This window comes from Rissa tridactyla, chromosome 1 (assembly GCF_028500815.1).
Source record: "Rissa tridactyla isolate bRisTri1 chromosome 1, bRisTri1.patW.cur.20221130, whole genome shotgun sequence".
NCBI classification, from domain to species: Eukaryota; Metazoa; Chordata; class Aves; order Charadriiformes; family Laridae; genus Rissa; species Rissa tridactyla.
In genome coordinates, this window is record NC_071466.1 from 167392874 (window position 1) to 167417422 (window position 24549).

General features: G+C 36.9%; 1 protein-coding gene across 1 annotated transcript in view; it reads left to right on the top strand.

Moving 5' to 3' along the window:
* ANKS1B (ankyrin repeat and sterile alpha motif domain containing 1B) overlaps positions 1 to 24549 on the top strand; it is a 449659-nt gene that overhangs the window by 117195 nt on the left and 307915 nt on the right. The window contains exon 10 of the mRNA XM_054199351.1: positions 19294 to 19459. Coding sequence (XP_054055326.1) covers positions 19294 to 19459 — 166 coding nt within the window. The remainder of the gene's footprint in view (positions 1 to 19293; positions 19460 to 24549) is intronic.

Here is a 24549-nt window from a genome sequence, read left to right on the forward strand (position 1 = left end):
GTTTGTATATGTTTGTGACAATTTACGTGAAGTGCCATAAGCTGAAGACTACAGAGTTATGGTCACTTTTGGATGCTGCTTTTTCATCTGGTCAAATTTTAACTTGTATCAAACATTTTTCAGTATAGTAAAAGGTTTGAAAGTACCCCCATATCAGAAAAGCCTGATAAAAAAGCCTATCTAGTAATAGGTAGGGGCTGTGAATGTGGATCTCTAAAACAGAAAAAACCTGAAACCTGATCATATCTCCTGTGAGTGCTCTAATTTCTGTACCATTTTGTGCAAGACAGCCACTTCTACCAGCCTAGATTAAAAATAAAAACAAATCAACTCTCAAAACATAGCTGGCTGTTTCCACTGCATCCTGGAAGAAGCCTCATCCAGTAGGGGTGGGATGCATTTTCTAGGGACATGAAGATCACAAATTCCCAGAGAAGGCAGGGTGCTTCTATCTGCATAGTGTATTTCTACCTAGATAGTTCACAAAGGTTCAAGGACATTTTGACCTACCTTGTTTTAATGCAAACAACATTGAGACAAAGTCATTAGGAGAACTTTGAGACATGGTGAGATAAAAAATGCTGGTCCCAAATTGCCCTAGCACAAGCAGAGCCTGTGTTTTCTTTTATGTGTATAGATGATCTTTCTTCCCACACCTCTCAAGTGGATGGACTGCAAGACAGGGACTAGGGGAGCAAAATTCTTCCCAGTGTAAAAGAAGATCAGGTTTATGACCACCCGAGTAACCTGAACATACAGAGGTCTATGGGACTTGATGAGATGCATCGCAGAGTCCTGAGGGAATTGGCAGATGTAGTTGCCAAGCCACTTTCCACGATATTTGAGAATTCACGGCAGTCAGGTGAAATCCCTGGTGACTGGAAAAAGGGAAACATTGCACCCATTTTAAAAAAGGGTAGAAAGGAGGATAGGAACTGAAGGGATAAGGAATATGTTAAGTAAGTGTAGAGCACACTTGTATACCAGTAATAGAATTGTTTCTCGGTCTTAATCTTCTGTTCTGCATTGTAGGTTAATTTACTATTCAGCTCCTAATATATTTATTTTACAAAGTCTATCAGTACCCACATACATACTCACATTTTCTTTGGAATGAAGCAGCATACTCCAAATGTATGAAACTCTGTAGTTTTCATTCTGTTTTCTTTTTAATGGACAGTGTGCTTTGAATATGTCTCTGCTAAGGAGCAAACAGGGCCTGATGTACAGAGATAAATATAGGGCTGTCTGCAATGTCAGAGAGATGGGTGGTGAAGACTCCTGTGTGATCGTAGCAATATTATCAGTTTAAAGCAAGCAGCCTGCACACCTTAATCTTGACAGCCATGCCAGCATATTTTCCTAATTGTGATATAAAGTATTTGTGAGATAAGATAGGTTTAGCTGTGTCCCATTTAGGAAGCTGCTGGACCAGATTGTCTGCACTGTCTCTTGAATTGTGTTGTATGCATAACTTACAAATCCTGACAGTTATTCCCTATGTTTGACATGACAGCCAACCAGGACCACATTTGTCTATTAAAAAATGAAAGTAGTATCTGTAAAGAGAACAGTGCAGCTGCTATGGAAAAATTGAAAAACTAAAGCTCAGAATTAAATCTAGCCAAGGAGATCAAGGGAAACAGCAAAAATTTCTATAGGTACATTAATGGTAAGAAGAAGACTAAGGAAGGTGTGGGCCCCCTCAGAAAGGAAACGGGAGAACTGGTGACAAGTGATATGGAGACGGCCGAGGTCCTCAATGACTTCTTTTCCTCAGTCTTCACTGGCAAGGGCTCCAGCCACACTCCCAGAGTCACAGAAGATAACGGCAGGGGTTGGAAAGAACTGCCCATTGTAAGTGAAGATCAGGTTCGTGACCATCTGATGAACCTGAAAGTGAACAAGTCCATGGGACCTGATGTGATACACCCATGGGTACTGAAGGAACTGGCAGATGAGGTTGCTAAACCGCTCTCTATTATATTCCACAAGTCATGGCAGTCTGGTGAGGTCCCCACTGACTGGAAAAGGGGAAACATAATCCCCATTTTCAAAAAGGGAAAGAAGGAGGAACGAGAGAACTATAGGCCAGTCAGTCTCACCCCTGTGCCTGGTAAGTTTATGGAGCAGATCCTCCTGGAGGCACTGCTGAGGCAGAAGAATAACGAAGAGGTGATTGGGTACAACCAACACCGCTTCACCCAGGGCAAATCATGCCTGACGAACCTGGTGGCCATCTATGAGAAGGTCACAACATCAACAGACAAGGGGAGAGCAACTGACATCATTTACCTGGACCTGAGCAAAGCCTTTGACACTGTCCCGCATGACATCCTGGTCTCCAAGCTGATAAAATATGGGTTTGATGGATGGACAATTCAGTGGATAAAGAACTGGCTTGATGGCTGCACCCAAAGGGTGGCTGTCAATGGGTCCATGTCCAAGTGGAGGCCAGTGACAAGTGGAGTCCCTCAAGGATCAGTACTGGGACCGATCTTGTTTAACATCTTCATCAGCGACATGGACAGTGGCATAGAGTGCACCCTCAGCAAGTTTGCCGACGACACCAAGCTGTGTGGGGCGGCTGACACGCTGGAGGGAAGAGATGCCATCCAGAGCGACCTTGACAGGCTGGAGAAGTGGGCCTATGCCAACCTCATGAAGTTCAACAAGACCAAATGCAAGGTCCTCTAATCTGGGTTGGGGCAATCCCAAGCACCGATACAGGCTGGGCAGTGACTGGCTTGAGAGAAGCCCTGAAGAAAAGGACTTGGGGGTGCTGGTGGATGAGAGGCTCAACATGAGCCGTCAGTGTGCACTAGCAGCCCAGAAAGCCAATTGTACCCTTGGCTGCATCAGGAGAAGCGTGGCCAGCAGGTGGAGGGAGGTGATTCTTCCCCTCTACTCCACTCTCGTGAGACCCCACCTGGAGTACTGCGTCCAGTTCTTGAGCCCCTACTACAAGAAAGATATGGACGTGCTGGAATGTGTCCAGAGAAGGGCCACGAGGATGATCAGAGAGGGCTGGAGCACCTCTCCTGTGAGGACAGACTGAGAGAGTTGGGGTTGTTCAGTCTGGAGAAAAGAAGGCTCTGAGGAGACCTTATCGTGGCCTTCCAGTATCTTAAGGGGGCCTACAAGAAAGCTGGTGAGGGACTTTTTAGGATGTCAGGTAACAGTAGGACTAGAGGGGATGGATTAAAACTAGAGAGGGGTTGATTCAGACTGGACGTTAGGAAGCAGTTCTCCACCATGAGGGTGGTGAGGCGCTGGAACAGGTTGCCCAGAGAGGTGGTGGAAGCCCCATCCCTGGAAGTTTTTAAGGCCAGGCTGGATGGGGCTCTGAGCAACCTGATCTAGTGGGAGGTGTCCCTGCCCATGGCAGGGGGGTTGGAACTAGATGATGTTTAAGGTCCCTTCTAACCCTAACAATTCTATGATTCTGTGAACTTCGATTTAAAAGTCATAAGTATAAATCTTCGTGTTGCCAGGAAGCATGGCTATTTACAAAAATATAGACAGATGTGGAAAGTTTACTTAAATATTTAAAGAAGTGCTACACTTCTAGCTTAATGCCAGATTTTCATCTCTTAAGAAGCAGACTTTCACTTTACTTTTAAGACTGATCTGCTTATACATCTCTAGGATTCCTAGAGGTAGGAGCTCTAGCATCTTTGTCACAGGTTCTCCTGTGGAAGGGCATTTTCCAAAAAAAGAAGCCTTTTATTTAGAGGGAGGGACTCCTGACTACATTTTTTAGAAGATAAGCTGTATATAATACTGTTTCTTTATCAGCACAGGCTGTGATTGATAGGCATATTTAGAGTTTTGAGTTTGATGCATCAGTTGATAGGGTTATGTATTTCATGTATGACTTACACAAGATCATCATGTCTGTCTGTACTTTTTATATAATTTTAAGAAGTAATTTTTAGTGGGAAGGAATTTGTATCATGTTTGTATTGTAGGAGCAGGTTATGATTATTCTATAGAAAGCCTGACATTTTATGTTATTGTTATGACCTATTATGTTGCAATTATGTTTACACTTGCAAAGACAGTTCTGGATCCATTAGAGACAAATGAGGAAATTAAGTAAGAAGTTAACTCAGTTTTCACATGGAGATTCAGTCTATTCCTAAAAAAAATCTCTGTCCTGGTACTCCCTGGAGAGAGACAACATGACTCTATGTTGCCTCTTTCTGGAGAATTTTAATACTGGTAAATTTATTTGGCATCACTTATTTTCATTTTAACATGTTCTTCTAGTTTGAACTCTTTCTATTTTCAGTCGCCTCTCAAAATGTTCTTAGATTTTAAGCTCAATGCGAGTGTTAAAGTAATTTTTTGAACTCCTGAGGTGAAAAGGAGGGAGTATGACAGAGGGAGTATTATTTCTTTGCTCTTTAATAAAAACACAGAAAACCAAAGAGCCTATTTTTAACTACACACTATTGGCTAAAGTGTTTTAGCATCTTGGACCCAAGAAATGGTGTCATTCTTCACTTCTCTAACAACTTTACCTCTCAGTGCGTTCAGTGGAAGTACATTTCAAATTAGTCTGGTAAAGAAACAGATTTGGCTAATATTACTTGGCATTGAAGTTCACCAAAATTAGAACTAGAAAGCCTTGTGGCATTATCTAATTTATATGTTACAGGGGAGGAAGCCTGCTGTCTTTTTTGGTGATGTACTAATTTGATAGATGATGATCTTAAAGATCCATTCCAACCTAGACGAATCTATGGTTCTATGGTATAGAGATGGTAGATACACAATTATTTTACAGGGGGGACCACCATTAGCCAGGAAAACTTTGGCATACAGTATACCTGGAACATGAATAGCCAGCATAAGATTGCTATATTATCTATAGTATTTTCCTATAATTTCTAATCTTCAGTGGAAAAATATTTTTTTTCCTCTTCTTAATTGTGTGGATTAAATGATGAGTTTACTTAAATGGGGTTGACATATTTCTGTTAAATTCTTGATTTGCAGTGTTGTCTTTTCTGCAGTAAGCTGAGATTTTATTGGTAATTTCAGGAACACGCCACCCACACACTGAAGCAGCTACTGAAAAGTGCAATATGTATTCCGTTTAGAAAGAATCAGCAGGTGATGATTATACCCTGCTGAACACTGATGGGAAATAAGTATATTGAAAAAAAATTGTGGCTTATTTTAGTGCTATGCTACATTTTCTGTTTGTGTTTTAAGGAATGAAGCTGAGCGTTTTGTTCTTGTGTATAGTATGTACCTTCTTAATATACGTACCTTAAAACTAAATCTACATTCCAATGTAAATTTCCAGTTGCCCATGACTGCAGATGTCGTGTGGCAAATGCATTTTTACTGTACTAGTTGTACAATCTAGATACCGCTACACAGGTATGTAATGTAGCAGAGATGTAATCTGTTTATCTTTGGGTATTTTCAGAATTGACTGGACAAGGCCCAGAGTAACCTAGTGGTTAAGATAGCTTTTCTTGGACTGAAAGTTTGGACGAGATGACTTCCAGAGATTTCTTTCATATAATTATAAATGTCTATATTCTATAATTCTAGATATGTGACCTCAGATGAGTTAATTTCTTTAAAAAGTTTGTACTGACTCCATTTTCTTCAATTTGTAAATTACTGTTTGGGAAAGTATGGCTATCCCTGTCCAGCACTGTGTAAATTTGGGCACTGCTGCGCTGTGTTGTCTCTTGATGTGTCATGAAACAGCAAAATTAAATGAGATGAGATAGAGAAAGGAGACATCAAACAACACTGGAATTGTTGATGCGTGTCAGAAACAATCTGAAGTATTGATGACCATACTGGTTTTCAAGATGGACTTTAATTACTACTAAAGATACTCAAATATATGTAGAAATTAAAGTTGAACACTGTCACATTCCTAACTGAAATATGGCAGAGTGATCAACTGGGAAGATCTTAAATAGTATAAGTATGTTACATTTTGTTATTTTGTGGTTTGCAATTTAGTGGTAACCAGAAGGCTCACTTTCAGGGAATGTTTTGCTTTCAGTACTGCCTGACAAATGATGGGAAAATGGAAAAGAAACCAAACAATTTGAAGTGTACAGCAAATTGATAGCAATAATGCATAGCAAATAGTTTTGTACATGAAAGAAGTTCAGTTTTGTATTAAAAACTTCACGTTTGAACCTTAGCTGCTTCATAACAGAAATATTAAAGCAGTATGTTGAAACTTGAAAACTTACGTAGAAGTTCCTGGTTAGTCTGACCAAATTGGGTTTACTGTTCAGTATTATATTTTGTGGGAAAAAAATCCATCATAAGATATTTTGTATTTGTTGTTTGTATGTTAGTAACACGAGGAAAAGAGTTTATGGACAAAAAGGCTGGTATTTGACATTTTGGGATGTTTTTTGAGCCTAGCAACTTTTTTTCTCTTTTAGGTTTGTGGTTTTTTTTTTTTCTTGCTGGGGGTACAAATGCATTTGAGAACCACTGTCAAGCTAATATTGGAAACTGTGAGGAAATTTTTTTTTTTTACTTCAGTTTTTAGTAGTAGGGAAATTCATGGCTTCATAGAGTAAGTCCCTGGAGAAGTCTGTAAAATTGATAGAACCTGGTTTCTTTCTGAAGAAAAGACCCGACAACTGAGCGTTTAAAAAAGAACAACTTTGTAACTGTGAATCCTCTCTTGCTGTGCAAAAGAAATTGCGTGCCTTGGGTTTAATGTCATGTCTGGCTGTTGTATTTCACTGAAAACTTTTATTACCAGTGCCCATTATACTGAGTCTGAAAATGAGATAAACCCTTATTTAACAAATTACTTAAGCCTACTTAAGCATAAGCATTAATGTACTTAATCCCGTTTGGGCTTCCATACATACAAACTTTATCAGGAATGTTCACAAAAATCCAAATCCAGTCTAAGGCTGAGTTTCTTAAAACCTGAAGTTGATTGTTATGTTTTTTCCACTATTAGTAATTCATAATTAAGATTAACTCATGAATTGGAAGTCAAATAAAATGAAACTGAAGTTAAGGAGAGTCCATATTTGAGATATTGAAGGGAAATACATAAGACTACATATTCTTTTCACTTTAAGGCCTCTCAGAAAGGCAATTCAGCTAGGAAATTAGGAACATTGTGGTTTATGTTTTTCTACCTAGAATGGTGTTAATCATTTGTATTACTGTAAAATGCAAACGCCTTATTCACTTTCCAGAAGCAATAATCAGTCCTGATCCATGAAATCTTACTATAATAAGTAGAAATAACAGTAATACTACTAATAATATAGGGAATAGTTCTGTTACTTCAGAAAAAGACGGAAATAGATTTTTTTAAAAAACATGTTATAAATGTGTCTCTGTGTAATCAGAACAGTCCATCAGGCATTTTGCTGAGTTTTTCAACATAAAGGATAAAGTGTGAAGACATTGAGGCAAATTAATAAATTCACAGTATCAAGTTGACTTTATTATTCTTGGAGGTGCTATAATTTTATAGCATCCTAAGTTTTGATTCACATCATTTTAGACTGAGAAAAAGGAGAAAATAAAATCTTTAGGCAATGTTAAATCCCATTTAATTCTAGCTAATTTTGCAATTTAGCAAAATTGAGTTGAAAACTCTCACACAGTGTTTTCGCCTGCCTAATTGTCTAAGTACTTACAACCCACTAGCTTCCTCCCTAATCAGCCTTTATATTTAGCGGCTGCTTAAGTTCTGTATACGCATAAAGCTTTTTGAGTAAACTATTGTAATCCATTTGTATGTGGACAGGTGCCTAAATTCTACCTTATTCAGATTGGGTTTATAGAGTTATTGTTTTTGCATTGTGATGAATAAATCCTGACAGCAGAAAGTTCATTCAGAAACCCATCTGGGTGCTTGTGCTCCCTATATCAATGAGAAAGTGTGGACATCTCTGAAAATGTTCAATTGATTGCTCTTTTATGTTGAACAGGAAACCACTGGAAGCCAGCCAGCATGAGACATGCAGTAGAGGGATGTGTTTGACTACATACCTAGCTTCTGAGATGAATTTGTGTGCAAATTAAACACCAGGGCACTTACAGAGGGTACACAGCTGACAAAGCAGAAGGCTTTCCTTCATCCTTTCTGCCCACTTCCAAAGTGGACAGGTTGAGTGTATCTTTTTTTCATTTCTTTTGAATGTAATAATGTTCTATTGTAAAGTGCAAGAACAATTTTTAAGCTGCCTCTTAAGGATAGCTATCTTAACATCTTTCTCCTAAGGACAGTTATTTCTCATCAGGACCGTATGACCAAAGAAGAACTGCAGAAACTACACAGTTTGGCTTGTTAGTGGCTAGAATCTCATTTTCGACCCAGAAAGAAAAATCCGCTGCCAGATGTTTCCTGTTGGTCCAGCTTTACGTGGTTCCACATGACATGCAGGCTTTCTGAGTAGCAGATTTCTTTTTCTGATCAACTCTGTTCCCTTATCGTGAAATTATGAAACGATCTTGAGTTTGCAAATTACTTGAGTGTATGCTAACTAAACATTTACATTGCTATTTTGAAGCTGAGTTACGCATTTATTGAAATATAAGAAATTACTTGAATCAGAACCTAGAGCACTAGAATCAGTAGCCAGAGTGTTCTGTGTACTTTTTACCATCTTGTTTGTGCGAAACACTGACATAGCAGTTTGTTTATGTATGAAGGAAGGTCACACACCATTAACAGAAAATATCTGTAGTGAAAGTATTACATACAATCATAGAATCATCGAATGGTTTGGGTTGGAAGGGACCCTAAAGATCATCTAGTTCAACCCCCCTGCCATGGGCAGGGACACCTCCCACTAGACCAGGCTGCTCAAAGCCCCATCCAGCCTGGCCTTGAATGTCTCCAGGGATGGGGCATCCACAACTTCCCTGGGCAGCCTGTTCCAGTGCCTCACCACCCTCACAGTAAAGAATTTCTTCCTACTGTCTAATCTAAATCTCCCCTCTTTCAGTTTAAAACCTTTACCCCTCATCCTATCACTACGCTTCCTGATAAAGGGTCCCTCCCTATCTCTCCTGTAGGCCCCCTTTAGGTACTAGAAGGCTGCTGTAAGGTCTCCCTGGAGCCTTCTCTTCTCCGGGCTGAACACCACCAACTCTCTCAGCCTGTCTTCACAGGAGAGGTGCTCCAGCCACAGCTAGTGTGACTGCAAATCTGGGGCAAGATTCCTGAATTCTGGCCAGATAGACATATGACTCTGTTGTAGCTGTTCTGAAACTAGAATCTTGAAGCGAACCTATAAAAAGTTTTCTAAGTTCAAATTTCATTGAAAACGTGACACTGGTTCTCTTATTCACTTAATTTTGTGTAATCTCCACATTCTCAGTTTCCATTATGCAATAAATAAGGCTGAATATTTGTAACAAATAAGTAGATTATCGTACCGTAGAAATCATTATAGTAACAATTAAAGCAGTAGAGGTTTGACATAAAACAGTGGGTTTCCTTATTTAAAGAGCCATAAGGAAGTAGCATGTTTATTAGCTGAATGTTTCTCCTTTAGTGATAAGTAGTGAATTAGGTAACTATGCTGATGTATTGTCCTTATATGTCCTTAGCTAATTGAGTTCAATATGGCCATGTCAGTCCTCATAAAATTGCTGAGTATAGCTGAGATAGCACTGAATGATGGAACTTTTTGCATCCATAGAGCTAAATATCCATGTTGTGAATGTTACTGAGTTTTGGCACATTTTTGGCCAGGAAACAACAGAGTTCATAGGGTCCCATTCAGAACTATGGTTCTGAACTATGGTTCAAAATAGGAAATTAATGAGTTCTTTAAGAACGTAGGACATATGGAGAAAATTGTGTTAATGTTTTTCTACTACTGTTGTGCATATTTCTCCTGTTGTAATGGAATAATTTATTTTACAGTTTTTAAATACTGATTCTCTTTTAAATACTGAGACTCTGATTGTCTCTTACTGTTAGAGTTTTCACACTGCTGAAATACCATGCGTACTGGAGACAAAGGTTATTTGGTCCTATTTAATTAGAAAGTACTAACTTTTTCAAACTTTGCATGCATCCTGGGACCTTTAAAGACCAATTTCAAAATGTTCTTCTGTTGATTTTCTATCTCATTTCCACTTCAGTTGTGTACCAGATAAAGCTCTGAGTCACAAAAAAGTTGTTCATTTTTGATAATATGACTTTCAATAACTTTAATATTTGGAAAAACATTTTTCTTGTTCTTTCTGTTTTATTATGGGAGCATGTGTAGGAGGGGTTTCTTTTAAGAGAGTCTTGGAATACACTGTTGCAATAATAACTTTTATACAAAACATAATTAGTTTTTTATTTCTTCAGTATCAAAACGGAAAACTTTTAAACATGGGAGATTCCCTTTCCTGAAAAAGCAATTGTTTATTTGTAGCTTCTATTAAATCCATTGTGTATGGCATCAAGTAATTGGTTTCTATTGTGCAAATTTGTGAAAGTATTTACATGACTTCAGAACAAGATGCATGGGCAGGTACAGAATATTTTCTAAAAATGCACAGATTATTCATAACAGATAATGGATTAACGTTATCTGTTAAGTAGTAAATAAAAGTAAAGCTTTCTTTTAAAAGAAAATGTCTCGTTTTAGTGATGTTATCTGCTCTCCAATCAAGTCAGTTTGCAGTTTTAGGGTACTTTACTGCTTTATGTTAATAGTGAATATTACTATCCACGCTAAATGATGTGGTTTACTTCTAGATCTACTTAGGTGTATTCAATTTCTCTCTCCCCTCCATAGCAACCCCTATATTTTTCATTTATTGTCACAGTAATTGATAGGAATGAAACTATAAAAAGTGAGAAAATTTCAGCATATCTGTTTAACACAGAGTAGTGTGTTCATTTTTTCCTGCATTTGCTGTCTAGTAAATACTGACTCCACTTCAGGGTTTCTCAATATCTAACATTTTCTATGGTTTTGGCCCTCATATTATGAGGGTTTATTTTTACTTCATGTTCGCTGCTTCTATTGGAAACCTAAAATTGGTAAATTCTGGTAGAGTAGGAGACAAAACTTGTTTAAGAGCTGGACCAAGCCTACGGGTCTTTCAGCCGGGGAAAAGCAGCATGAATGGTTCACTGCCTTGTGGCCGAAAGGCGGAACTATAAATTCTCATTCACTCTTTCTGTGCATGTTTCACACCTATTCTCAGGCACACTGAAAAACATTAACCCAAAGTGGAAAACATTTCTTTTATTGGCTTAAGGGAAAGTGATTTAATGGAGGCTTTAAAAAAATTTTTTTATGATGCTCAAAATGAATCTGTCAGTTGTTAGTCACGTACGATTGGGATCGCTGTAAGTCGAGAGAGCTACTCTTTCTATAAACCTGTTGTCTTCCTTTTCTTCAAATAAGAAAACCTTCTTGTTTTTTAGTGAAGAGGTCTGATCATGGAACAAACTGATAGTGTGTAAAATGTCCCTTCATAACTACCTTCAAATCTTTGGGCTGTTACCAAATAAATTCCAGAGTCTGAAAAAGTACACGTGTATTTATCAGTCTCTGGGAAAGTGGAAAGCAGTTTCTTTCTTCTGACCGCAGCAGATACCAGAAGAGCCTTCCTCTTGTTGTTCTATGTTTTGAACTTTGAAGCTGACACCCTTGAAACTGTGACGGTCTTCTGAGCCTCTTCATTCACCTTCTGAGACATCTTCTGGTCCAAACTTCTCACTTTCCAATGAGTTATTTTATCTCTTACTAGAGGAAGTGTTCTATGAAAATAAATGTTTGTATGGACCCTCCTTCATATATGAAGTTCTGGCTATTAAATGATATCTGAATACTTTGACAAAGATTAATTAGTGGTTTTATTATGATACTTACTAATGCATAATATTCTACTCATAATTTTTTCATCCTGATTATTTTAATTTAACAAAATTTACCCCATATATTGAACTAACTGCTTGTGTGTGTGTATGTGTTTAAAACCTAGGCATTAGAGCATAAGCAACTTGAAAAGAAGTATTGTTTCCATGGAGCTGAGGTTTCAGCTCATTTTATCTTTTTAATATAATAGCCTTTATTTTAAATAAGCATTTTCCTATAACTTGATATTCAAACAAGACATGTTTCTTTGTTTAACATTGTTCATGAAAACAGTGGAAAAAATGGGAGGATATTTAACCTGGAAATTACTTTCTAGTTTGTAATTGCATTTTGTTCAGCTAAAGTAAGAATCATTTATTAAACCAGTTATTGTATTATGCTACATTGCCACACACAACCATTAGCATTTGCAGAAACCAGATTATGTAGACTTGCGGTATATTCTTTGTCACAGTGAGTTATTTATTAGAGGAAGCATCTGCTCTTTTTCATGGCCTGGATGTTGTAGGCATGGGAAAGCATGTAGCATGACTACAACAACCTAACTTCATTTGAAATTCTGAATATCTGTCAGATAGAATTATGAAAACTCTGCATAAAATACAGTGATACGTTTCTGCTGCTGAGGTTAACACTGCATTCATTATGCTCACAATTTACCCATATTTTCAGACATTCACAGTTTAGGCTACATTAGTGAGTTCTGTATTGTAAAGCATTGTAGGAACCTTTAGCTTTCAGGCATTGACATCTGTAGAATTTTCATATGAAATTTTAGGTTCTAAACAAGATATGTGAAAATATGCACGTGAAAAGGAGAGGATAAACCTACATTTGGGGTGCTATGTAAATAATGCTAATTTTTCCTAAAACACAAAGTTTGAAAAAGCAGACCTAACTTTTTTGAATGGTTTCTGAAAAGTGCATCACCTCTACATTTCTAAGAATATAAATATACAGGACAACAAATTTAGCATGTTTTTTAAAATGAACATTTTTCTCATTATTCCTACAACAGCAAACACACTGTTTTAGAAGCTTGGTGAGAGGGTAAAAGAGAATACCCTTTTAAAATCACGTTATAAATACTTTGTGCAGACCAGAGTAGATCCTCCAGTGTCATTACCCTTAAATGAGGTTATTGGGGATTTTCCAGATTCTGTAATATATCATGAAGTGAACCTTATTATCCGTTCTATGACAAATTACATATTCAAGTGTTTCTAGCTGTCATAACAATGAACATTTATCCTCGTTTGACTCATGAAAAATGATTCTAATTATACGATACTATAAAAATTACTTTGGTTAAATTATTAGTAATAGATAAAAGTGTTTTTACTAGCCATAAAATTATAGTAATGTTTCTGATTTCTTTCAATGGAGAGGCAGTCAAAATAAATATGTCATCATCTAATTTTTGGTTTTGGGTTATGATGACATAGGAAATGCTTTCGATTATTTTTGCTCAGTTTCTTCTTGTGACAAACTCACACAAGATCCTTCAGTTTTGGGTGCTCTCACCACCACCTTGCTGCATGTCAAAAAACTATCCTAATTATCTTCAGTCACTGATCAGGGCTTTTTTCTTGCTTGAATTCGTGATTCCTCTCAGCAACCTTTGATGAGGTTGCTTTCAACCTTTGAACTTAAAATGAATGTTTCAGTGTGAAGTGTCCCAATCCAACAATGTTATACATCGGTCTGTTAACACACATCAGAAAAGATGCAAACACATTCAGATTAGATATAAGGAAGAATTTTTTTTACAATGAGAGTGGTGAAACACTGGAGCAGGTTGCCCAGAGAGGTGGTAGATGCCCCATCCTTGGAAACGTTCAAGGTCAGGTTGGAGGGGGCTCTGAGCAACCTGATCTAGTTGAAGATGTCCCTAATCATTGCAGGGGGGTTGGACTAGATGACCTTTAAAGGGCCCTTCCAACCTAAAATATGCTATAATTCTATGATTCTGTTATGTAAATGGGATAAATGCAATAGTCATTGCCTACACTCGTGGTAATCATCAGCTTTGGGTTGATGGAGCATTTGGGATCAATAACTCTCCAAAGTTCTATTAACTGAAGTATCCTAGTACTCTCCTAAAGAACAACTAGGCAGGATTTATCCCACTATGATGGAAGAGGAGCTACCTGGATTCTTCATGCCGGTCCTCTGGTATGCATCAAGCCAGGGAAGAAGATACAATACCCTGGTGGATCTCAAGGGATATATCAGCATTTAATAGCAGTTCTTCATTATCTAGGTAGATGAAAAAGAAATTTTCTAAAGATGGCAGATATATTGCATTATTCCTTTAAGGTTTATTGTTCAGAAGGAAGGAAAACCTGGTTATTTTAGTTATACTTCTTGTGCTTATATGTTTGTAGATAGTAATTATAGCCATAATTTTTCCTTTAAAAGTCTGAATTATCTGAAAATATAATTTAAGACCATTGAAACTGCCCCCTAATAATGCTCTTTCAAAACCGGTGCCCTTAAATTATATTTTCAAGTATAAATATGCATAGGGGCATTCTTGCTCCCCATACTTTCTAAAAAAGTGCCTTAAGGCTAAAATAACTATTTCTTCTAAACTTTTTGATTTTTTTGGGATGATTTATATAAATTGTGAGGACAGTTAGTGTTTAATGACAAGGAAGTCATATATCAAAAGAGAGGCTTAAGCAAATCCAGATCATAAGTTTTCAAATAACGGGATACGATGTGGCCTTTAGCTGTGAATAGCCTAGACTCCAGGAGGTCAAGGCAACTGTTCATAAATTTAGAATTTATAAGTTATAAATAAGTTAATAATTGCCTGGTGACACACAACATACCTCCGTGAATTATCAGTGTGATGAATGTGATGAGAGAGAGGTAACAGTACATCTCTCGAGAGCAGTTTTTCTGCTGTTGCTCATCTGGCGGTCATACCTGACTCAATGTGTTGTCCCATGTTCCAGGGAAATAAAAGAACTTCAACTGACCTGATTTCTATAGGAAAGGAGATGGATGGTAGGAAAGATTTTCAGTTAAATACAAATTTTATCTTCTCGTCAGAATGCCAGTTCGTATTCGATGCCTACTGAGCCTCTATCATTTTACTTTTAGGTCGTACAAACACAAATTTGTATATACTTCTTATATCTCAGTCCTTGAGCATACATCATTCATATTGATTCTTATAAGGAATGCAAGAGAATCTAGAAGGCAGAAGCAAGTGTAGCTAGAAGCTTGGCAGAAACATGGGAAAAAGGCTGAACTCAAGATCATGTAGTTTTTGAAGATTTACTCATGTTACGGAATATTGTTTCACACTTGTGTATAACCATTTGTAATTGCCATATAGATATTCATTCCCTCTGATCAACAGTCACACACTCCCCACTTCCCCCGACTTTCTATTTTCTAGTGCTGTTTCAGATTACATATGATAGGTATTATGCCATCAAACATATGTTCAGAAGAGACCCAGCTGGCTGGAGGCCTCTGAGTAAGGGACATGTCCCTGGCATGTACTCTGCAACTTCAGTCTCACATTGCTGTTCCTTTTTACAAGGCATAAATCTAATTTATATTTTATTAGTACAGGCAGCTGTTCTCTAATGCTTTCCCAGTGACTCACCCACTCTCACTCTTCTCTTTTTCTCTCACTTCTATTGTGTATGTATTTTTAACCTTTCCACAAAAATACTTATTATAATATACTGGCAGCCTAGCACATTACTTTTATGAAGTTGTAATGTCAAATAAGAACTAATTCTGACTTGATGGCAGTGGTCAATTACATGTGTTATCTTCAACTTTTTGTAACAGTTTACAGACATTCGAGATTGAATAATCTCTAATTTAAAAAAATTAAACAGGTTATTTTGATTTCAGGACTAAGGGCTATTCAATTATAATGGAAGAGTATTTCTTTAGAAGGTCTTATTATACAAATGAAAATATCTAGGACACGTAGGATTCCTGTAGAGTTACTGTTCATTGCAGTGGGTGAGGTGAGACAACAGAACTGATGTTATTGAGAAGAATGCTGAAGAACTTTTAATCTTAGAATAAAACAGCATCACATTGCTTGATGCCTGATACTTGAAGACAATTTTATGTCATCTGCTAACACCTAACTTGAATTAGTTTAGAGTTTAAAAATTTCTACAATATGCTCAGTACCTGCAAAATGGAGAACACGCTGCAGCAACCAGAAGACTTTACATTACTTTTCTCCAGCAATGAGAAGTTTGTCTCTTTTTTGCTACATGTGCACTTTTTTAATTAAGGCTTATCATCTTCACTTGATCAGTTGATAGAATTCCAGACTTTTTTAAAGTATTAACAATTCTTTTTTGACTCTAACTTATTTAAGTTCTGCTTGGCATGCTATTATCATATTTGCTTTATTAGGGAGAGATTTAGGAAGAATTTACTTGTCAGTAATTTACATTCCAACCATTTTCTCAGTAACCCCATCATTTTTATTTATTCTTCTCTGACATTTATATTATTGCGATGGTAATTACAGAATGTTGAATAACATTCAGAAAATCAAATTGCATGTTAAGAGCAATTAGGAAAGGTACAAAAGAGGGAGCATCATTATGTCAGTGTGAATACTTGGTGACCCCTCATCTTGAATGCCATGTAATAATCTAATCCCTGCCACATCACTGAAGACTGAGAGGGTGAGGGGTGACAGGGATGGTCAAAAGCCTGAACAGCTGGGTGAGTAGATTAGAATTTCTCATTCCTTAAAGGAGAGGACAAGGGAATTGTGATAGAGGTCTGTGAAATTACAAGGAGAGGATAAGTAAAGAACAACCATTCGTTGTCTTCTAAAGTACAAGAATTAGGGATGTCAAACTTGGTGAGAAGACAAAACAAATGGGGTGCGTGAAAACTGTAAGAAGTGACACGTGCTTTAAAGGCAACTTGAGAAGGTCATTTTAGAAAGTTTGATTGGTGGACATGCAAAACAAAGTCAGCACCTTTTGATTATGAAGTGTGGGACCCTCCAAGGGCTGTAGGAGGCGAAGTACTACTACGTGCTTGTCCTGGTCTTGTGCTGTTCTCGCCGTTCTCTAGGCCGACACTGTTGGCTGCCTTTGTAAACAGAATATTGGGTGACATACATAGACAAAAATCCCGATCCAATGCCTATCCTTATGTTTCATATAAAAATTTTTAATTTATTTTTTTTCTGTAGCTGAATTCAGGAGCTGAGCAGAGGTTCATTTCGGTGTTTGGTGACAATTTTAAGGCTGCAGTATTTCTTCATGGGCTTCTCTAGGCAGATTTACTATTACTAGGGTTTTGGCATTCTGAGTTACTCTTACAGAAACTTGCATTTACAAGGATTAAATTGAAGTCTGCTGTTTTAGTCATTGCTTTGGTAAATAAATTTTTGCCTCTGTCTTTTGACAGCAGAGTTAAATTGACAAGGTAGAAAATCCTTTTTTTCAAGGTAGGAAGGAATCCGCTTGTCCTGCAGTTGCACTTCAGCTGCTTCAATGCCTCACTTTGCAGTCTAGGGAGAAATATTTTCTATCTGTATAGTGATAAAAAGGTAGGAATATAATACAGAGTTAACAGTGCTGTTATTTCTAAATAGCAATATTTTTAAAGTTTTCTTTAATTTAAACCTAAGGTTTCAACTCTTGCACATTTATTCTAGTAATAAAACTATGTATTTGTAAACTTCTTGATTTCGGTTGTACCCTTCCTAATATCCATAGTTTATTTTATGCAAGTGTTATTTTCAGGATTTAAAAAAAAAAAAGCCTTTTTTTTTTTTTCTACAGGATGTGGGCTGCAGGAATAATTTTCTATTAACTTAATTTAAGGAATGAGATGACTTAAATTAAAAGAAGTTGTATTTGGAGCTGCAGTAAGCCCACTTACAAACTTTTCCAATTCCTTGTTATGTCTTTAGAGTCTGCTAGCTGAACATAGTTACTATTAGTATATATTGGTAAGATTGCTAATGCAGATAGCGTGTACTCTGACTAGACATAAACAGGAAAGGGTAGAAGAGGTAGAGACACAATCATATTCCTCTTTTAGGCATGTTTTTGAACACTGACCACTAATCTTGTATTGTTTGCTAGTACATACTCATTTTTTGTTACCAATGCTTGTTAGTATTCTGTTTATTTTATTTTGTATAATTTTTCCCCCCTGTTAACTGTTTCCAGTATTCATTTTCAAGTTCTTTATTCCGTGGTGGTTTAACCTAGGATTTAAAATTTGACTCTACTGAAGTCATCAAGTAGAATTTTAAAGTGGAGCTCCTGTTGCTGACATCTCAACCCTACCCTTCTAGAGACCTTGAATTATTACCAGATTATGAACTTTCATAAAAACCAGGTCACAACACAATGAGCAGGAAAAACTGTAAGAAGCTCGGTAGTGTAATGATCTGCTAACAGTGTAAACCATTTACCTAAAAAAGGGACTGTTATCTAAAGCCGTAGTTTACCTTAGGTGGTATGAGTTCTTCTTGCTGAAGAAATTGTTATTCCATATCCTGTTTTGGTCATCACATTCTTCAGTCATTTTCTGAGTAGTGCTGTGATAAAATCTAACTATCAGGGTGCTTTCTGGCCCTTCGCATTTTATTATATCACATTTGATTTATGTGCAGTGCTTGACTTTCCCAGGCATCCATACGTCCAATGTAAGAAAGATGTGGAAATATGTCTTTGCCCGTACAATTGCTTACTGCTGGGATTAAAAAAATAAATCACAAATCAAGAAACTCTGGTGAAACTGTATGCTATCTTCTTATTCATGTTCTAAAGCAGAGACAATCTGCTTGACTGGACGTTTTAGTGTACCAGCAAAACTTCTGACTAATTCCTTTTTCCCTCCCTCAACATTTGCTAATGATGGGAATCCACCATATATATCCCTCTTAAGGGACCCTGCGCCGTTATTGCCGTTCACTCAAATATAGAGCTGCAATTCATCTTCACTCACAACCTTGGATTCTGCCATCAAGATGTAAATGGCCTGTCTTTAGCTTTCTTATATATAATATAAACATATTGTAAAACCATCCCCAAAGAGAATGTAGTTGCGGTAGTTAATGTAATTGTCACTTTCATGAGATATAATTAAAACATTTAAATAAGAGACATACCCTGAATTAGAACCTAGCAAAGCAGGTATGGCAAGACCAGTTATGTTGAAGCTTTTGCTAAATACAAAGATGAATGAATAGAGGCGTTTCTGTAACTAAACAAGAACTGTATTACATAAAAATTCTAGCATGCAAGTAATTCTTCCAGTCTGTTACAATTTGGATTTCAGCTAAATGTGGTATTTAATTTGCTGAATTTTAAACCCTGCTAGCCAGAGTTATTGAACCTGGTTCTTCTCCTCGGTCATCTCAGAAATATCTCTCTTACCTACTTAAATTTTTGCATTTCAGGAATCTTATTCAAAGAAGAGAGGTTATGCATTGGAAGCAGTACCCTCTGTACCTCTGGATGCAGTTCCTTCAGAAAATGACAGCAGTCTTTGTGATTCGATAGACATAGCAGTGACAAAAAAACCTTGTTCCCTAGAGATAGCAAGAGTTCCTTCCTCAAGACCAGGTAAATCACCAAATAATCCTTTACATAGTCTTTGGTATAAGTGTAATGTTATAGAAGGTATAGAATTTTGTATAGAAATTTTTAGGAATACAGTACTCTGCTTATCACAGCATGATTGTAGTCTTCTGTTGGCTACCATAAGAGCTTAATATCAGAAAAAAGATTAATAGCAAAAATCCGTAGAAGGGAAAGAAAACAAAGAAGAGGTTTAAATAATTTCCTAGATAAAATAAGAAAATTGAAAAAAAAAAAGCCCAAACAAATTAGAAATCGATTTTCTTTAAGCCCAGCCTTTTGCAGTAATCTATTTCTGTTTTTTTTTATGAAATGCTTAGCAACAACATTATACAAATAATTCAAAATTTAAAGTACTCTGTGTTTCCATGTTACGTAAGGAAGATCTGCTTCATTTTTGAAAATGAAACAGTGAATGAGAATTGATAGAATTATTAAATGACAGTTTGGCAGACTGCCGTTTGTATTATACAGGTTTGAACAGCAATGAGTTACAATAGTTAAAAAACAATAGAATTATGCTGAGTCAGATGAATGATATTATCTGTAAGGACTCTGTTTATGTTCTCCAAAATTATATGCTCTATTCCATTACCCTCGTTTGAACTCTTCATTAGTCACCACCTGGAACAGGAATTTCAGAATATAATCATTTCACTGTAAGTAATTGGACTGAGAGTCTGCTTAGACAAATGACAGTTCTCAGCAGCACAGACCTATTTGAAGCAGGCAATTGACTTTTCGACCTGTGCTATCTTGATTATGAATCATGATTTGAGAGATACACGAGAATGACAGATGATTGTTGACTAATATCATGTTACCTATCTAGTCTGTGTAAGAGGAAGCACCTTCTTGATTTCACAGCTGAACTAGTATTGGAAGAGTGCCAGAGCTATATCAGGCATAGTACATAAGGGCCAGATAGCCAGAGACACCTTTGGAGTCTGCAAGATGAGGTGGAGTGGATCATAATTCCTACTTCTCTGTAAAGTTTGGACTAAAGAAGGCTTAAGGGAACCTGCATTATGAACAGTGATCTAAGAGGTGGCACAAAATAGGACAGCATCTTTATAGCATAGTTGCACAGAACGGAACAGAGTCTGACTGTTCAGCGCGACTACTTGTGTAACAGGTGGTTTACTTTGTTGATGTTTTTTTGGCTCTGATAATCTAAAAAATTAGCAGACTGTGCAGGACAATATTACGGGTTGTCGTTCAGTAAAGGAAGAAAATGCCAAATTATCCTTGTTTTTCAGACTTCTACTTGATTAATTACCATAAACATACTTATTGCAATGGGAAGACTGCCATAACACTAACTCATAAATTGGCTGAGAGAGTTCGTTATCTGCGTCCGTAGTAATGGGCCTCGACTAAGAAGCTTTTCATTGTAATTAGTATTAAAAAAAGAAAAGGGTAGACTTTTTCTACTTAAAATACCAGGCTTTGGAAGAGTGCTGTCTGCTGATCATAGGCTTTTTTCTTAGGCATAGTAAGTCCATTAAGATCAGCGTGAAAACCAGATACTAAAAAGGACATTTTTAGGTCTTCATCTGGAAATATGTTTTGTGTATAGTTAAATATGGTGTGTATCAGAGGCCCAGAGAAGAACCAAAGAAACTGTAGGAAATTCATGAGGGCACCCATCATCTTTATAAGACCTAACAAGGTCAAGGAGTTGACAAGAGAAATGTACTGTAATTCCTTCTGTCTTAGTTTTCCATATACCGCTATGATCTTTTCCTTGGCATTTTATTGGGAAGAACATTTGGCTGTATGGATAAGCAGATTCCAAAATGTGATTTTATTTTTAGCTATAAATGTAGCTGTTGTAAGCTGTATCTGTAATCACGTTGGCTGTTATACTACAAATGGCCCAAATGAAATCAAGCGTTATCACTCCCAGTTATAAGGTACTTAACACTATGCATAATTGTATGTGAATGTCAGCCTGTCACTTCAGTTCATACAGATTTATTACTTGAATAAGTTATGTATGATTACAGAGATAATTCATTTAAAACAAATATCTAATTTGCATGCCTTTTTTCCTCAATTTCCCTGTTTTTGTATCACTGAGGCATGCTGACTTCGGGAATAGTGTTTCAAATTTCTGTACTATGTCATGTGTAGAGTTCATTTCAGAGCATGAGGCAGCACTTTGAACATAAAATTGCATCTGTCAGTCTCCTTTCCCTAGGTGGTAGGACACTCTGATCAGCTCTCCCCACTGTCTGGGGCATTACTACCTCTTGGCAGTAGAAGTGAGACAGAATGCACTCTGATTGAAAATTCTCCTTTCCTATATTGGGAGGAAAGGTCATTCTGGCTGGCCTTTCAAGCTTTAGAGCTGCATGTAGCTATTATCTGCCCTGCCAGTAAACTAACAGGTTGGGAATGGTCACCTCGTCAGACATCATTCTCTGATCTACTGGGGAAAAAACAGACTGCTCTGTAGTTCTCCATACTATTTTTAATTTCCCGAATCTTATTCTTGAGCTGGTAGGGAATAGCAAAGGATGAGAACTCCATGCACCAAATGGTAAAGGATTGTTAGATATAGGGAGAAAAACTGAACAGAAAGAAAATAAAAGCAGTCATAAAGTTTTTTACTTCCACTTCTGAAATCCTATGCTGTGTGAGTTTTATGTCTGTTTGTTGGAAATTAGGTTTATATAGGAAAAACAGTTACATTACTCGTTCATGCTGGCAGTTAAAACAGTAGCTTCTAATTAGGACTGATCTAAGTAAAAAAGACTGCGTGTGTGCTTGAGTTCAAGTTAAGCTGTTCTTTGTTTCTGCAGTAGATTGATAGGACAAGGTTGGCAGAGTGTTACCATTTCTGTCTCAGTATCTCTGCTGTTAAACTAACAGCTAATACTTGATAGGAATTTTCTGAAATATTGCACTCTTTGAGACAAATTTTCTGCTGAGTAAAATATAAATTTGGACTTAAAATTTCATAAATCAATCTCATAAAATTAATTTCATAAATGAATCGATTCATGAATCAATCTTCCTAATCTTTCTGTTGGGCTATTCCAGAACAGTATCCTCATTCCTTAAACTAGACATTTCTACTAGTCATTTTAATTTTTAGACTGCCCTTCCGTTAAAAAAAGAAATCACATGACATATTTAACCTTGAAAAATAACCATAAGATTTTATTCGTTCATAAGACACACATTAGTATTGCCCTATTTGATCTTAAGGATATAATTAAATTTTGTGACCTATAGCAGCAAATCATGTTGGAAAAGGTGTAAAGTTTTAATAAATGGCTAAAGCTCAAGGCACTGGATAATTCTAATGCTAAAATAGGCATTGTCAAGTATCTTTATGAAGTTAGTGTGGTTTTGGTCCATTATCTAGTGTCTAGAATACTGGTAGCAGAAATTTAGATGCAGCACCATGCTGCATTTGGGCCTGGGCTGTTGAAGATCCTTACAGACAAATTGCATCCTTGGTAGCTTGGGCATTTTGTACCATACATACTCCATCATTGCACCTCATAATGTCATACACTTTTATTTATCAGAAATATTGAATGAAATCTGAGCTACATTACAGAAGAAATGTTAATAAATACATTTTTTTCATTGTTGTTAAGTGTATGTGCATGACCAATAAGGAGATCTTATGTCTTTCAGTCTGCCTCTAGAGTTTCTACTGCAGAACTCCCTAGGAGTGAGACTAGGTGGCAGTCTATGTGCTAAATTTTTAATAATAGTGAATGATCAACACTACTACTACTTAAAATATTTTTAGGTCTCATTGAGTATCGTTAGGAATTATAGAGGTTTTTTCAAATTCTGTTTTTCATTAATATCTTGGTGAAAAAAAAAAATGCTTCTTTGGCAAAGTTGATCTTTCCATGTAGATTAATAAAGGTTTTAATACAGCATCTCAATAACAGGAAGAGACATTGCTGTCTGTAAACTGCATGAAAATCATCCCTGGTTAAGGGAGTTCTTGTTCAAGGACCTATTTTTTCCAGTTATGTTACTTTACGGTGGCTGCAGGTCAAGGAAACCTTAGTGAGCCATCTTCAACTCTGGAAACAGCTCAGCTGTAGCAATGCGGAACTCTGTGGGCTGCAAAATCCAGCTGAGAAATAAGGTAAATACTTAGGGGCTTCACTTATGATGAGCTCTCAGCCACCACACAGTCAGCAATTCCCAAGTCAGCAATTTTAAAGATAGCTCTGGTACAACTACTCCACCTACTTACATCTAAGATACGGCTTCTGTCAAGGGGATAAAAATGTCCTTAGATATGTGTTGTATTGCCACTAGCCTGTAGCAGGCAAACACAAGGCAAGGAGTTGAAACATAAAGGAAGAGATATCTTAGCAGCTGTTCTGGTCATCTACCCAGATAAATGTACTTTGGAGAAATCTTGCTATTGTCAGTCATGATGTTTTTGTCATTCAGAAAAATTACTCAGTTTGCACTTAAATGCCAGTAACTTGTAAGGAGGGCCATGCAAGATAATAAATCTGTAATTAATGATACATTTTTCTTATAGCCTCCTAATCACAGCAGGGAAACTAACAGAAAATGTTTGTCACGGAATTATTACAACATATCAAACTGTCCCCAAAGTGGCCTATCTACTGCAACATTAGGGTTTTTTTACTTTCTCAGCCTGGCATTCCTCTCCTGTCCTTACAGTGAAAATAAACCTGAAAATTTGTAGCCAGAGTGTCAGCTCACCTCTGCTTGCATTCGTATGTCTACTGTATAACACTGTGTCAGCAGTCTCATGCAGATATCAAGGAGACAGTTCTTTAGAAACCTGAACTTGAAAAATAGCCTAGCTGTGATAACATTTTTATCAAAATTAAAATATGAATCTTCTACATAGGTTCCAGAACCATTAAATACTTGGCTTGGTAAATAAAGTGCTATTTTTCGGGTCATTAGTTTCTGATCGATTTTAGTAACAAATCTTCACAGCACCTATCATGAATATTTGGATGTTTCAATTCTCCAGGTTGAGACTACGGTAACAAACGCATCTTTTCTTGTTTAATGTATTTATACCTTCACTTCTGTGCAGTTATTTTCTA